The 14,792-nt window shown below is 41.1% G+C and overlaps 1 protein-coding gene and 1 pseudogene across 4 annotated transcripts in view; one reads left to right on the forward strand and one right to left on the reverse strand.

Annotated features, from left to right (window-relative positions):
* LOC148164369 (uncharacterized) overlaps positions 1 to 13,329 on the reverse strand; it is a 106,232-nt gene extending 92,903 nt beyond the window's left edge. The window contains exons 1-4 of one of the 4 annotated variants that reach the window (XR_015768191.1): positions 13,213 to 13,325; positions 12,858 to 12,940; positions 12,373 to 12,428; positions 3,691 to 11,951 (exon numbers count right to left, since the gene is read on the reverse strand). Coding sequence is in view for 1 of the 4 variants with exons in the window: in XM_088023386.1 (XP_087879512.1) it covers positions 12,373 to 12,428; positions 12,858 to 12,940; positions 13,213 to 13,276 (203 nt within the window). In the remaining 3 variants the exon portion in view is untranslated. Of the gene's footprint in view, positions 1 to 3,690; positions 11,952 to 12,372; positions 12,429 to 12,857 lie in introns of all 4 variants that reach the window. The other 3 variants (XR_015768190.1, XR_015768192.1, XM_088023386.1) reach the window with 3 other exon arrangements.
* Positions 6,749 to 7,304, forward strand: LOC114199968 (prefoldin subunit 6 pseudogene; annotated as a pseudogene).
* Positions 13,330 to 14,792: the final 1,463 nt, after the last annotated feature.

Genomic DNA, 14,792 nt, shown 5'->3' on the forward strand with positions numbered 1-14,792 from the left:
GGCCACAGCTCTATGGGAGAATAATTCTTAATCTATATGGAAAAGTTGACTAGGACTTGAATGAAATAAACATGTTTGTGGTACCCATGAATAAAATGTGGTATAGTAAAGGTGAGAAAAAAATCTGAGAATATTGGAAGAATACATAGTGAGACACTCTACAGTTATGACAGTGAAGATTGTCTCAGGCTTCTGGATCTGGCAACAAAACAATTTACATTTTACTGCCATATAATCTAGTCATGCCACTTTATATTTAATTGTCAAATTTCCTTTAAAAAATAAACTCATGTCGGGGCACCGGGCTGGCTCAGTCGGATGAGCGTGCTCATGGGTATAAGTCCCATGTTGGGTGTAGAAATTACAAAAATAAATAAACAAGTAAACAAAAAACTTATGTCTTCATTTGTTTTTAACCTTTTTAAAAAATCAAGAATCACGGAAAAGTTAACTGGCTTATTATTTGCCAAATAAATGCTTAATAGAGACAAATTTGAAACATTTCCAGATCCAAACCAAGTGTGTATTTTATTTGACCCACCTGCCTCCAAGACTGTCCTTTCCAGACAATTATGTTTTATTGCTGCTATTCTTAATCCCATTTTGGAACTTGAATTTTGTTTTTTCCTCCTCATGTACCTATTATCACTGAGCAATCTATACTGTACCAGAAACGCTCAACAGAAAGTGGAAAAACACTGAAAAACACAACACACAGAAACTTGGAAGGCCTGCGTAGGTTAATGGCTAAGTAACAGCAAAAGTTCTCACAGGTGCTCAAAGTAGTGGAACAGGAAAACAAGGATTGGTTTTCTTGTTTACAGTTACATTGACTGACTTTTTCTTCACAATGAAGGGCATAGAGTTTCAACTTTAAATCTGGGACTGTAAGAGGTTAATAGCTATATTTTTACATCCTCCCAGTTTCATCAGTTTATATTTTATCCCTGAAAGTTTGCTGCGTCTTTGTGCTAACTATAAGAGGCTTGCATTTTTCATGAGCATACTGAGTACAAGAATGATGAATACTGTCGAGTAAGGAAAACTGAATTCCCTACACTTCTTCCAACTTTGACCTTGGAGAACACAGAAAGTTTTCTCATTGGGTATTGTTTATGGTTCTTGTGTTCAGATGAAGCAAGTTAGTAAATCTGTCAGAGAAAAATTCACATTTCTCAGGAACATCCCATCAAATAATAGGAATATATACATGTTGTATATTTGAAACTCTGTGGTTTTGTTTTTAGTGTTTGAAGCTTCAGTTTATATGCTTGTTGATATATGAGAGTTTCTTTTTGGAAGTCCAACCAAACAGATTGAAAAACAAATTGTGAAATCACATGACACTCAGAAATATTGCATCACTCTACCCCTTCCCCCCTCCACACTCCCCTCCCACTTGTCTCAAAAAATTTCCTAACAACTGAGAGCACCATCACTGTGAGTACACTGACATTTAAAAAGACGAAGAGATGTTTTTTAGAGCCCCCCCAAAGCATTTACTCTTACAGATCATATATGCAATGAATTGACCACTGAAAATTCATCTCAAATATGCTTGTTTTCATTGCAAGCAAAACTGAAAGGAACACTTGTTTTGTGTTAAAACAGTATGAAGATGGCATTTTTTAAAGCCAAGTAATTTGAGAGTTCAAATTTGTTGTTTATTTATTTATTTATTTATTTATTTATTCATTTTGAGACAGAGAGTGCACAAGCAGGTTCAACAATAGCTTTTTTGATAGAGAGCCTGAAAGCTGGAGAATTTCAAAGTAGATTAGCTGTGTTATAGTCAGTGGGTACAGCCCCAAAGAGAATGCTAGTGCACACTGGGTTTTGACATTTTATTCAACAGTTATTATTTATTAATATATTATTGGTCCCTGCGACAATAGCTATTGTTATTACTATTATTATCTGCTCTGCTCATTGTTACATTTCCAGTACAGAAATGAGGACTTGGCACATAAAAGGCAATAATAAGTATTTATTGAATGAATGGATGACTCAAGTTAAGAGATAGGAATTACCACCTAAAGAAGAGTAATTTTCACTTATTTTACTGTATAAAAACAGTACTCGATAATTAGCTATATTTATTTTCTTTTCAGACCCTTCTTTGCTAAAACTTTACTTTTCTTTTGTCTCTACCACTGAGAGTCAGTGAATAAGTTAGACACTCAGCTTCAAGTTAATTTCCTCCTATTTGTCGATGTCATCCATGTATATGCCTTTCAGCCAGTGTAATCTTTCCAAAAGTTCTTGTTGACTGTAAGAGCTTGAAAGCTTTTATCGTTGAAGGAAAGAGAAGACTGACATCCATTGTCTCTCAGTTGGTGACAGAAATGTGTGACACTGAACAAGGCCTTTATCCTCTGTTTATCCATCTGGAAAATGAGAACAACAACACTCACTAGTCTGGTATGGAAGTCATTGCCAAGGACTTTGTGATCCACACAGTGAAGGTGATATTTTAGTTGCTACATATTACAGATGTTTCCCTTTGATTAATTGGGTGTTCAGGTATTGGAGCACTTTCAGAGATGTTAAGCAAAGAAAAAGAAAAAAGAAAGAAAAAGCAGAGGTTGGCTTACAGATTTTAAATGTTTACATACTTCCTTAATGCTTTAACTTTACATTTGATAATCTCCAGAGATTAGATAATTTAGTACAGTGCTTTTTAACCAGGCTGTGCCTACACTCCCCTGTGGAAGCTTTAAGTCTGCACATGCCTTGGGCCTACCTTATTTTCCCTTGATTAAGAACCAGGGTTCCAGACCAACCTCTTTTTTTATGAAATAGGACATTGAGGGACAGCTGGTAAATGTAATTATCAGGACTAAAATTTTCCTCTTCTGACTTCGATGGGTTTTTATTCACATATAATATGAGTTATCTAATCTGTTAATTTGTATATACACACATACATAATGTATATAATTATTATTATTTTTTAACTTGGGACTTGAACTCATGATCCTGAGATCAAGACCTGAGCTGAGGTCAAGAGTCCAATGCTTAACCGACTGAGCCACCCAGGCGCCCCTGTACTGATATATATTAAGTTAACTTTCTAGGTACAACTTTGCAGTAACCCCTGGAAGTTTGATTATCTGTGTTACTTTACAGTTTATAGCTATTTTACCCCTATTTTTATCTATAAAGCCTTCTGAGATTCGCCTTGTTAGAAATAAATTCAACCCCTTAATAAGCTTTCAAAGCACATTCAGCTTGTATTTGATAATTTATCACTCAGTATGGTCCTGTATTAAAGAATTTAATATGGAACTTTTTGTTTCCCTAGCTTGTGAGCTCTTGGAGATAGAAGTCAACATGCTCATTGTCTTTAGAACATAAGAACAAACCTAAGTTTGTGCACCAGGCGATGTGTGAGGCCAGCGGTTCTCAGATTTTAGCAAGCATCAGAAATAGTTGGAATGCTTATTAAATTTATTGCTGCCCCCCCCCCCTTCTGAATGAGTCTGGGGTGAGGTGAAGAATTTCCATTTCAAGCAAGTTCCCAAATGATGCCACTCTTCTGCAGGGTTCCTGTTTGAGTATTTGCTACTATTCCAGTAAGTAGGTTTTATTATTCTCATTTTCACAGAAGTCACACAGCTAGTAAGTGGGAGCGACAAGACTGGAACCTCATCCCTTGATGCCTAGTACTGTGGTCTTTCCTTTACACACCTTCTCTTTATCTTGGAATTCCTTGTATATATCATAAGCTTTACGAAATGCATGCAGGAGGGGCACCTGACTGGCTCAGTTGGTGGAGCATATGACTCTTGATCTCAGGGCTGTGAATTTGAGCCCCAGCTTGGGTGTAGAGGTTACTTAAAAATAAAATCTTAAAAAAAAAAAAAAGAAAGAAATTCATGCAGGAGATAATTGCTATTAGAATGGAACTAAACCATCCAGGCTCAGTTATCATCGTGAGCAAATTAACTTAACCTTTTCCCCTGTGTGTCAGTTTTCTCATCTGTAAATTGGGAATTAGCAATATTTACCTGTAGTACACATTACAGTTGGCTCTCCCAAATTTGATCTATTCTTTTTTCACTATGTAGTAGTCATTGTGGTGCAGAGAATTGCCCCAGCACCAGGAGTAAATTATAATTCATCCAAATCAGTCAAGATAATCATAATCCTCTGGATCACGAGATGAGTTAATCATACCATAGTATTTCTCCTCCCCCCAACTCTACCCCCAATAGCTACTATTTAAGAGACAAGCATCAGACTAAAGGTGGATCCTAAGGAGAAGGCAGTTGTTTCACTTTTTTCAGTGTTGGTGGAGTAGTCTCTCACCTTTGCTAGATCTCTGTAAAGAAGCAGGTTTTCTACTGATGGCCATGCTACAAAGGAAAACTGGTGTTAGGAGGAAACCAGTGCTGGATATAAGGACAGCAATAGGACCTAGAAACCTGGTGACAGTATGAGGCCCCTAGATTCATCAGCCAATCCTGAAGCTGCTCTCTCCCTAGACTACCAGTTAGGTGAGCCAACAAGTGCCTGTATCGTTTTAGTCAGTTAGAGATTTTTTTTCCCCTGTAACTTACAGTCAAACACCCTAGCTGATAACCTATCTCAAAGGATTCCTGTGAGAATTAAATGACATAATGCATAAAAAGGGGTTGGCATTAATTAGGATGTAACAAGTATGAATTACATATCCTTATCAGGGAAGTTACTAGATCTAAGTAAAAAAAAATATATATATATATATGTATATATATATTATTGGTCTCCTTTCAAATTCTCCTTCTTTATCAAAAGACAAGTGACCTTAAATGCCATTGTCAGCTCCTGACCAAAAGCTCCCTTGGAGGTGTTTTCTCCAGCAGGATTAGAGAAGCCAAAATAACCAGGTGAATATCTCTGACCATGATTGAGAAGTTAGCTATAACAGGGAAAGATTATTCTGAGACTTATAGAATCACAGAACAACAGATTATGGTTAATTTTAGTAAAGAGATTCATGAAATAAGGAGATAGGTGTTGATATCTCTAGTCATAGCTGAAAAAAACGGGCTCAGATGGAGTGAACTGCAGCCAGTCACATACAGAGATGGATTGCATCCAAACCCGGTGCTCATATTACTTGTAGTGGACGTTTGTTCTCTTGGCAGTCCAGCATGCCACCCTTTTAGGGCACTGTCCCTGTACTACATCAAACATGTGATTCCTTTAAGGCTGTCAAATAACATGTAGTTTCCGTTATTACTAGGCTAACACAAAATTATTGCTTTTTCAGTAATTACATTTATAGTCATTGACCCATCCCTAAGCATATTAAAATTCACATTTTTAAAAAAGATTTTATTCATTTATTTGAGAGAGAGAGAGCAGCAGAGGGAGAGGGAGAAGCATGTTCCCCACTGAGCAGGGAGCCCGATGCAGGGGGCTGAAGGCAGACACCCAACCGACTGATCCACCCAGGCGCCCCTAAAATTCAAATTTTAAAAGGAAACAAGGTGGGTGCCTGGGTGGCTCAGCCGGTTAAGCGGCTGCCTTCGGCTCGGGTCATGATCCCAGGGTCCTGGGATAGAGTCCCGCGTCGGGCTCCCTGCTGGGTGGGGAGTCTGCTTCTCCCTCTACACTTCTCCCCTGCTCGTGATCTCTCTCTCACTCTCCCTCTCTCTCTCTCAAATAAATAAAATCTTTAAAAATAAAAAAAGAAACAAGGAAGGATAAGTAGAGGACACATAATCTTTGGTCAGTAGATGATTCTGTTATATCTTTTAGGATCTGGAATACCCTGACCAGTGTATTAGATTAAAAAAAAATTCATAAGAATTTGAGAATACATTTTAGAGGGGAAGAAGCTTGCAAGTCACCAGAACGTGCCCTAGACTGTGTGTGTGTGTGTGTGTGTGTGTGTGTGTCTTGGTAGTGATTTTGTGTCATTGCCTCATTCTTGGCACTCTGTCAGTACTCAAGAAAACCAGATTGAAAATTTGGAATCTGTGCTTCAGTGGATTGAAACTGACCTCTAGTCACTAAGGAAAAATCAAAACAAAACACACAAGAATTTAGAGAGGATATTTTTCTGCCAACAAATAATTTTTCCTTGATGTTATTTCTTAGTTGGGCCAATATTCCAATGGAAAAAATAGATAGATTGGTCAAGAGTTCAATATAATTTTTTGTGACATTTGACCTTAAGTGACATAATAAAAAAATTAATGACAAAATTGTATTCTTTCATATGGATGCATGTGTGACTATTGGTTTCACACAGAATATTTAAGAGGAAAAAGCAGAAAGGATAATCTAATGGCATTTTGTTTTATTTGGAATGTTAATTCTTAAGCTAATTTATTTATTCAATAAATATTTTTGCCAGGTACTGTTACAACCACTTGGGATGTATCAATGAACAGACCAAAAATGGGAACAAAACTGTATGTAGAGATGAGGGTTTAAAATATTGTTGGGCTTGAGACTTGTGAGCTAATTTATTTGTTTGCTGTAATTGTTATCATGATTCTTGGCTAAAGAGCTTTTTATAATGCCTTTATTTTGAAAACTTCAGTTAGGGTCTAACTTCCCATTCTTTGTTGAGCCAAATGATATGATAGGGGAGGAAACTAGGGAAGCTCAGAGGAGGTCAAACAGGGAGCAGACTCTGGGATAATATGGAGGAAACAGAGAAGAAAAGTGTCATCTGAGTAAAGAAGAAGCTATTGTGAAGGGAGATGTTGGGTTTCTAAATGAAGGGAAACAATGAGGGAAACTGGGTGGACGGGGTGAGGCTGCAACGCCCCGGGAGGCTGCCTCTCAAGAGTGCTGTCATTTCGGCAGGCCAGGCCAGAGAGGGGAGTTCGGGTACCATCCAGCGCCCCTCTCCCGCTCCCCGCAGGCCTTCGTCCCCGCCATGGCCGATCTAATCCAGAAGAAGCTACAGGGAGAAGTGGAGAAATATCAGCAGCTACAGAAGGACTTGAGTAAATCCATGTCAGGGCGGCAGAAGCTTGAGGCCCAACTAACAGAAAATAATATCGTGAAGGAGGAGCTGGCCCTGCTAGACGGGTCCAACGTGGTCTTTAAACTTCTGGGTCCTGTGCTGGTCAAACAGGAGCTGGGAGAGGCTCGGGCCACCGTGGGGAAGAGGCTGGACTATATCACAGCTGAAATTAAGCGATATGAATCCCAGCTCCGGGACCTCGAACGGCAGTCAGAGCAACAGAGGGAGACCCTGGCTCAGCTGCAGCAGGAGTTCCAGCGGGTGCAGGCAGCCAAGGCAGGGGCTTCTGGGAAGGCCTGACCCCGTGGTGGGGGGAAGGGGAGGGGAGGGAATGAGGCAGCTCTACGGTCTATACTGTAGCTAATAAAATGTGAAAACACCTTTTGAACACGTTCAAAAAAGGTTTGAACGACATATTGCTTATCTTTGTGGTGTGGGGTACCGTACAAACACCTCAGCAGTACTTAAGGAAACTTCAATAAAACTCCATCTCTCTTCAGTATTTCTGTTGGGGATTTTTCCCTTCTTTGTGTCTCTTCCTACTTCTCTTCCTCTTTTTCTCTTTTTTTTTTTTTTTTTTTTTTTTTTGCTTCTTCCTCTTGTAAGTCAAATGTCTGGAGAATAGCCTTAGGTCAGGGGCAAAAATACCTAGGGTCAAATTAAAGAATGGAGGCCATTAGACTGAGGTGGTTCTAATGCCTTAGCAGCCTACATAAGCAAACCCAAACCTAAGCCTCTAATTCCTCAAGGTTAAAATTGAAACAAAGGACAACCAGTCACAGTCAGTTAGGCTTTCCCCAAACAAGGCAAGCACTTAAGCTATTGACAATCAAATAGTTCTCTTGCTTTGCTTCCGCCTCGTTTCTAGAAGTCTTTCTCTTAGCTCCTGTTGGTGGAGCACTCCTGACCACTTCTGGTCTGGCGCTGCCCAATTTGGTGCAATTGTTGCTCAAATAAACTCTTAGAATTTGTAATATGCCTCTATTTATCTTATAACACTAGTTATATTTGGGTTACATATGATTTTTTAAAGCATTCTACATTATATAACCTTACATTTGGGGAAAAATATTGCTCTCATAAATTAGACATAAGTAAGTAATCTAGACAATCTCTTCCTTTTTTTTAAGATTTTATTTATTTATTTGACAGAGAGACACACAGCAAGAGAGGGAACACAAGCAGGGGGAGTGGGAGAAGGAAAAGCAGGCTTCCTGCGGAGCAGGGAGCCCGATGCGGGGCTCGATCCCAGGACCCTGGGATCATGACCCGAGCCGAAGGCAGACGCTTAACAACTGAGCCACCCAGGCGCCCCTAGACAATCTCTTCTTGACAGGGAGTTTCAACTGGAGGTCAATATAAAATGTTTAAGATTGTCAAAAGGAGAGCATGGGTTTAGAGAGGCTGTGACACCGAACTGTAGAATTCCATTATTAAACATAAAGCCACTGGTCAGATCCTGGAAACACTGCTGGCCTTACGGGATATAACCTAAGTAACAGTAGTCTAAATAGTAATGGTAATGAGATTAAGAGAAGTTAGCACTGGGGGCGCCTGGGTGGCTGAGTTGGTTAAGCAACTGCCTTCGGCTCAGGTCATGATCCTGGAGTCCCGGGATCGAGTCCCGCATCGGGCTCCCTGCTCAGCGGGGAGTCTGCTTCTCCCTCTGACCCTCTTCCCTCTCGTGCTCTCTATCTCTCATTCTCTCTCTCTCAAATAAATAAATAAAATCTTTAAAAAAAAAAATAGAAGTTAGCACTGAAAGCTTCTATTTACAAGGAGCCTCCTGTGTGCCAAGGACCATTCTAGACATTGTCTCACTGAATTCTGTTTTGTTTTTTTTTTTTTCTTTTAAGTAGGCTCCACGTCCATCGTGGAGTCCAACGTGGGGCTAGAACTCACAACCCTGAGATCAACACCTGAGCTGTCATCAAGACCCAGGTCCCCCTTGTCTGATTGAATTCTCACTACTGTTCTATGAGGTGGGTAAATTACTTGCTCAGGGTTACACAGATTTGTAGCCATTCTTTGACATATCTTTTGGGCAGGGACCACCAGGGAAATAAAATATTATCTATCATTAAGGATTCTGGCCTATTCTGTGGTGGACAATAAAGAGGCTTTTACTCTCAGAGAGGGTGTTCAAGACTTCTAATGTTGACCTGGCATCAGAATGGGCCTCCTTGTTTCTTGAACTTCCCTGATGAAGAGCTCATATGTATCCTGAAGCACTAGAGACTCCAGCTGCACCTAGGGCCACAAACCTTTAGTCCATTTGGAATTGACACTACGAAAGAAAACAAATAGCTGGATATTTTCGTCTTCCCTTGCAAATGCAGTAAGAAATGATTGTGAGGTGACTTCTTTTCCTCCCTCCCTTTCCTATCTCCTCCCTTCTTTCCTTTCTTCTTTGTCTTTTTGTCTTTTGTTCTTTCTTTCACGTAGCTACTCAAACAAGTATTGAGGGGTTCCTTTCTGCAAGGCCCAATGCTAGAGGCTGGGGCTGCATGATTGTGGTATAATAAGAAATATATATTTTGGTCTTCCTCCATGGTTCCTGGCACAGAAGACCCTTGGAGTTCCTTGAGTAATACCGGGGTCAGGGGCATCTTTTGTTATTCATAACAAGCCCCTTTCAACCATACTTGGGTTTATGGTAATGAGATGACTCTTGGAAGGCGAAGGCTGGTTGCCAGAGGACCCAATCAGGTCATTTCAGTCCCACCCTTTGACCTCCAGGGAGGAGAGGGGCTGGAGAATGACTTAATCACCAATGGCCAAGGATTTAATCAATCATGTCAATCGAATCATCATAAAACCTCTAAGTTATGGAGTTCTAAGAGCTTCCACATCAGTGAACACATCCAGGTGCTGGGAGGGTGGCACATCCAGGGATGGGGATGGGAGCTGCACACCCCCCTCCACCCACACCTTACCTTAAGTATCTCTTCCCTCTGGCTGTTCCTGAGTTCTAGCCTTTATAATAAACCGGTAAATGTCAATGAAGTATTTTTCTGAATTCTTTGAGCCCTTCTGGCTAATTATCAAACCCAAAGAAGAGATGGTGGAAAAGCTCAATTTATATCCCATTGATCAGAAGTGCAGATGACAACCTGGGTCTTAGGATCGACGTCTGAAGTGCAATCTTGTGGGACTGAGCCCTTAAACTGAGGGCATGTGCTAATTCTGGCCAATTACTGTCAGAATTTAGTTAAATTACAGGATAGTGGCTGCTGAGAATTGGAGAATTCCTTGGTGTGGAGAAACCCAAGCATCTGGTGTCAGAAATATCCTGTGGGCAAAGAGGAAACAAGTTTTCCTTTAGTTGATATTCCTTTTAATTGTGTGCAAACACAATCTTCTCCTCTGGAGAGGAGAACCTAATTTCCATTCAGTGTGGATCATAAGCATCATGAGGTCAGGAGCTGTATGTCTCATTTGGCACTGTATCCTCTAGCCCCACCTTGCACAGGACGTGGCAGTAAGCATGTGCTCAAAAAATACGTTGCATGAATGAATAAAAGGCTAGTATTGCTTCACTAATGAAAGGGTACACCTGAAACCTCATCTGGTTAATGCCACCCTACAGACTGCCCAAACTGCCCTCAGGAAAAACAGAAGCAGCGTGAATTCCGATCCTGAGAATGGTTATCTGGGATATATACCTTATGAAAAAGTACGGAAGTTCAGGTTGAGTAATGAGACACTCCGTTTGCAAATAACACATGTTCGTTTTCATGTTGCTTAAGACTCTTTGCTAGGAAACGAAACACTTGTAATTTAATATGTAATGTTCTCAGAGTACGAGGCCAAACCACCTCAAGTTGTGAACGCTTTGGCTCTGAAGAGCCAGTCGGGGTCAGGGCAGGGCAGGACTTGGCCTAATGCCCCTCCAGAATAAACCAAACAGCTACAGGAAGTGGTTTCCGTGATTCAGTAGGTGGCACACTTCCTTTTGAGTCAGAACTGAATCATGGTCGTGAGAGACAAAAAAGACCTATTTCTTTATCCCATACTTTTTCCCTATTCCCAATAGTAAATTTATCACAGTCTGTCATATGACATATCCTGTTTAGTTTAACGTGTTTCACCAGAAAAGAAAAAAAATGCAAATCAACTACGAGGAGGCAAGAAGAGACTGGGAAACACAGCAGATGGAAATGAATTCAAGCATCAGTCTTTCACCAGAGGACCATATTCTCCGAGGAGATTGAAAGAAAAGCCACAATCTGATTTCACCGGGGTCATCAAGGCCCCTGGTTCTCTCAACTGGAATCTGACCCATTTCCAGTGGAAGCAATTAGATCACACTTACATAAACCGTGTTGCTTTAAATGGCTCTGCTCTGCTCTTCCCTCACTGACCCTGGCTTCCTCCCTGGCCTGTCTGCTGAAAGGCCCCCCTGGTGCTGTCCCAAGCATGGCCCTCGTTCAGCTGTGGGTGAAATGATCCTGTTCTGAATGTACTGAATGCTGCTGGCAATGCTGTAAATTGTTTGGAGGCTTAAGGAAAAACCCCCTGGATATCAACAAGTCATAAAAACAGAAATATTTTCTCAGTGTGTCTTTAATTTTTCAATATTTATAGTTTTGGGAATGTAAACATTTTTATCCATACTTTCAAACGATAAACTTGGTTTTATTATATCTTTGTTGCTTCCTTCTACCCCAGTTCCTTCTGATTGGCTGCGTGTCTCAAGACAAAGATTCAGAAACTCATGCTGTATGTCCTGTATTTATATCACTCTTGGAAGACTGATAATCAGACTGAAATCAAAAATCTTACTGCCATGGGGGCTCCTGGGTGGCGCCGTTGGTTAAGCAACCCACTTGGTTCCGACTCAGGTTATGATCTCAGGTTCGTGAGATCAAGCCCTGCATTGGGCTCTGCACTCTGCATTCTGCGCAGAGTCTGTTTGGGATTCTTTCTCTCTCCCGCTTCCTCTACTCAGCTCGTGTGCACCCACACGCTCTCTGTCTCTCTAAAATAAATAAATAAAATAAAATCTTAAAAAAAAAAAAGGAAACGTTATTGCCATGTTAGTATTCTGCAGCTGCTTCTGTGAACTATTCCAGTGGTTTGAAGAATACAGCATTCAAAATCACATAGATCTATGTTCAGATTCAAACTCAACAAAAAATTGCACAGCTCTGTGACCTTAGGTAAGTCTCTTAACCTCTCCGAGCCATAATTTCCTTCGTCTATAAAATAGGACTCTAGCATAAGAACAATATTACTGTGAGAACTAAATAAAGCTTTTACCTAGTGCCGAGAACAGCTCCTAGCTCATATTTGGCGTTTAAAATAAGCTAGTGCCCTTTCTCTTTATTTACAATACCTTTCCACTGGGAGGTCAGAAGAGCGTTTGGACAGAACAGCTGCATGCGCACGCTGAATCTTACCCTTCCCCAAAGACGTCAGTCCCATCCAGCTCCTTCAGCACTTTCATCAACAGCACCTGCAACGTATGTCATATCAAATGGTATCCTTAATGGAACAGTAGAGTAGCCCAGCCAGGAAGCAGGCTTTAAAGCCAAAGCCAGCTCTTCTGGACAGGACAGTTGTGGCTGATAGATGACAGCCAAATGTGAAGGGAGTCCTCATCTGACACATGGAAGAGAGCACCTAGAGAATGGGCAGGAAAAAGAACCGTGGGCAGCACTCACAGCCAGACAGAGCAGCTGCCGGGCCCGGGTCAAACAGGCTGGTAGACAGGTGGAAATGCGAATACACGGTGGATTTGAAACGCCCTTCTAAAACATCCATCCGTCCACATCCCTTCAATTCCTCCCGCAGAGCCATACGGAGAGGGTGATGGCTTTTAGAGAAGAGGGGTGGTACCACCCCACCCCCAGAATTAAGGTCCGAAAGATCATTTTGTACTCACCTGCCTTAGAGTCATCACTTTGTATATGGTGGTTGCCAGGTTTCCTGGTTTCCTGACTGTCTCTTCCCCTGGACTGGGAGCTTCTAAAAGGCAAGCAATGTGTCTTATTTGTTTTTGAACCAACCCTTACCTGTAGCACAGTCCCTAACCCATAACAGATGCTCAACCAGTGTTTGTTGACGTAAAAGAAATACAAGAAAGTCCAATCGGAAGGACCACGGGAGAACTTCAACAGGAGTTGATGGCCTCTGGGGCTGAGGTCTCATAGGAGGACTGGCTGGATAGGCCAGTTTTGAGGAAAAGAGCCAGAAGTCAGAACCCCAGTGTGAGAATATGGAGAAAAGAAGACAGAAACCGTTTTTTGAAAATTGCACTTGTGGGCAGTCCAAGCTAGACATGACTTCTGGAGGTCTGGCCATTGTCTGAGTGGAGTGTTGATCGCGTGTGTGCTGGAGGCTTCTGTTTAAATAACTACCGGAGTAAGATGACTCAGCAGCCAGAGGATGGGGCGCTCTCAGGCTGTCTCCTCCTTTTCAGTGACAAATCATATTGCCCTGGGTGTCTGTGGCGGTCTCTGATATGACCCACGATAGCTCCTGTCTTGCCAGCTCATCAGCCAGGGTGCCAAGTCACCCATCACTAATCTGGAGACAGAAATGGTTTGACAGGCATGATCTCATGCCCAAGCCTGGAGATTCCTCTTTAAAATGGACTCTTATCAGTGGATTGTGTTTCTGAAATTTAGAGGCTGCTTTTAAATTTTTATTCTATCTCTCCATCAAGGACTTCTGATTGTCATCAGGATAAAGTCAAATTTTGATATTCTGGCAGCTGAAGTCCTGCAGAAACTGATCTACACCTGCTCTCCTGGCACCATTGACTCTAACTGTGCTTTGTTTCTTGTTTTCCCTTAACACGGGCTTGCTACTTTTTGTTTCTTTGCTACTTTTTGTTTCTTTGTTTTCATCCCCGGCAGATATGCGGCAACAGGACAAAGCTTTAAGAAAGAGGCCTAGGAGGAAATCCTATCTAGTGCCTATTTCCTGAGAATTTCGGGAAGTTACCATTATTAAAATTTAACGGTATATTGCTCATGAACTAGCAGTGTTCTCTGGATTTTTTGTTTGACAAATGCTGATCACCTTTCAAGTAGGGATCCACGGATACCTCAGATACACGGATCAAAAATTGCAGGAGCCCGTGAATGAAATTGTGAATTGGACCAGCTGCAAAGTGTTCTGCCTAAAAAGAACAAAGTAAGATTTTAAACTTTTATTCTTAAGCACTCTAAGTGTTTACATGTCTGCGGGACCGATATCAAACTTCAGATCCCATTTTTGCAACCCACTGCTCAGATGAAGGAAGTAACCCACACCGTCCACACCGCCACTCTTTACCTTTAATGCCACCTTACGCCCGCACTCCAGACAGCTTGTCCAGTGAGAATTCTCTCAGCTGCATCAGTACATACAGTTCCTGGTGAGTGACGTGGTCACACATTCTGTTTCCTCAGAACTTAGTTCAGTTGGCCCAGGACAGGTAGTGGTGCTTACTACTATTCATTCAATTTGAATTTGAAAGAGGACCTCACCACTTGCTTCCATCCTCTGTAGATTGTACTCAAGAATAATGGAGAATTGTGGCTTTGTATTTACCCCCCAGCGTTTTCATTGTCAACCTAATTATTATTCACAATAATAATTTCTGTTGGCAGACGGTGGTAACTCTTGAAGTCCCCTTTTGAGCCCAGAGAAATGTTGTTCTACTTGAGATAAATGGGTAACAAAGAGAGGAAATATTCAGAAATATCTGTGATTCTAATTCACTTAAAAATTTTACTTTTTCCACTTTGAGCTATGCTGTAGTTATGAGTCCTTAGGAAATCCATTTTGGATTGCTTATGATTTTTAACATTATTGAAAAATGAAATAAAAC

The sequence above is a fragment of the Eumetopias jubatus genome, unplaced genomic scaffold, assembly GCF_037043125.1.
Source record: "Eumetopias jubatus isolate StellerSeaLion01/CBP00866 unplaced genomic scaffold, mEumJub1_p1.0 scaffold_5, whole genome shotgun sequence".
Taxonomy (NCBI): domain Eukaryota; kingdom Metazoa; phylum Chordata; class Mammalia; order Carnivora; family Otariidae; genus Eumetopias; species Eumetopias jubatus.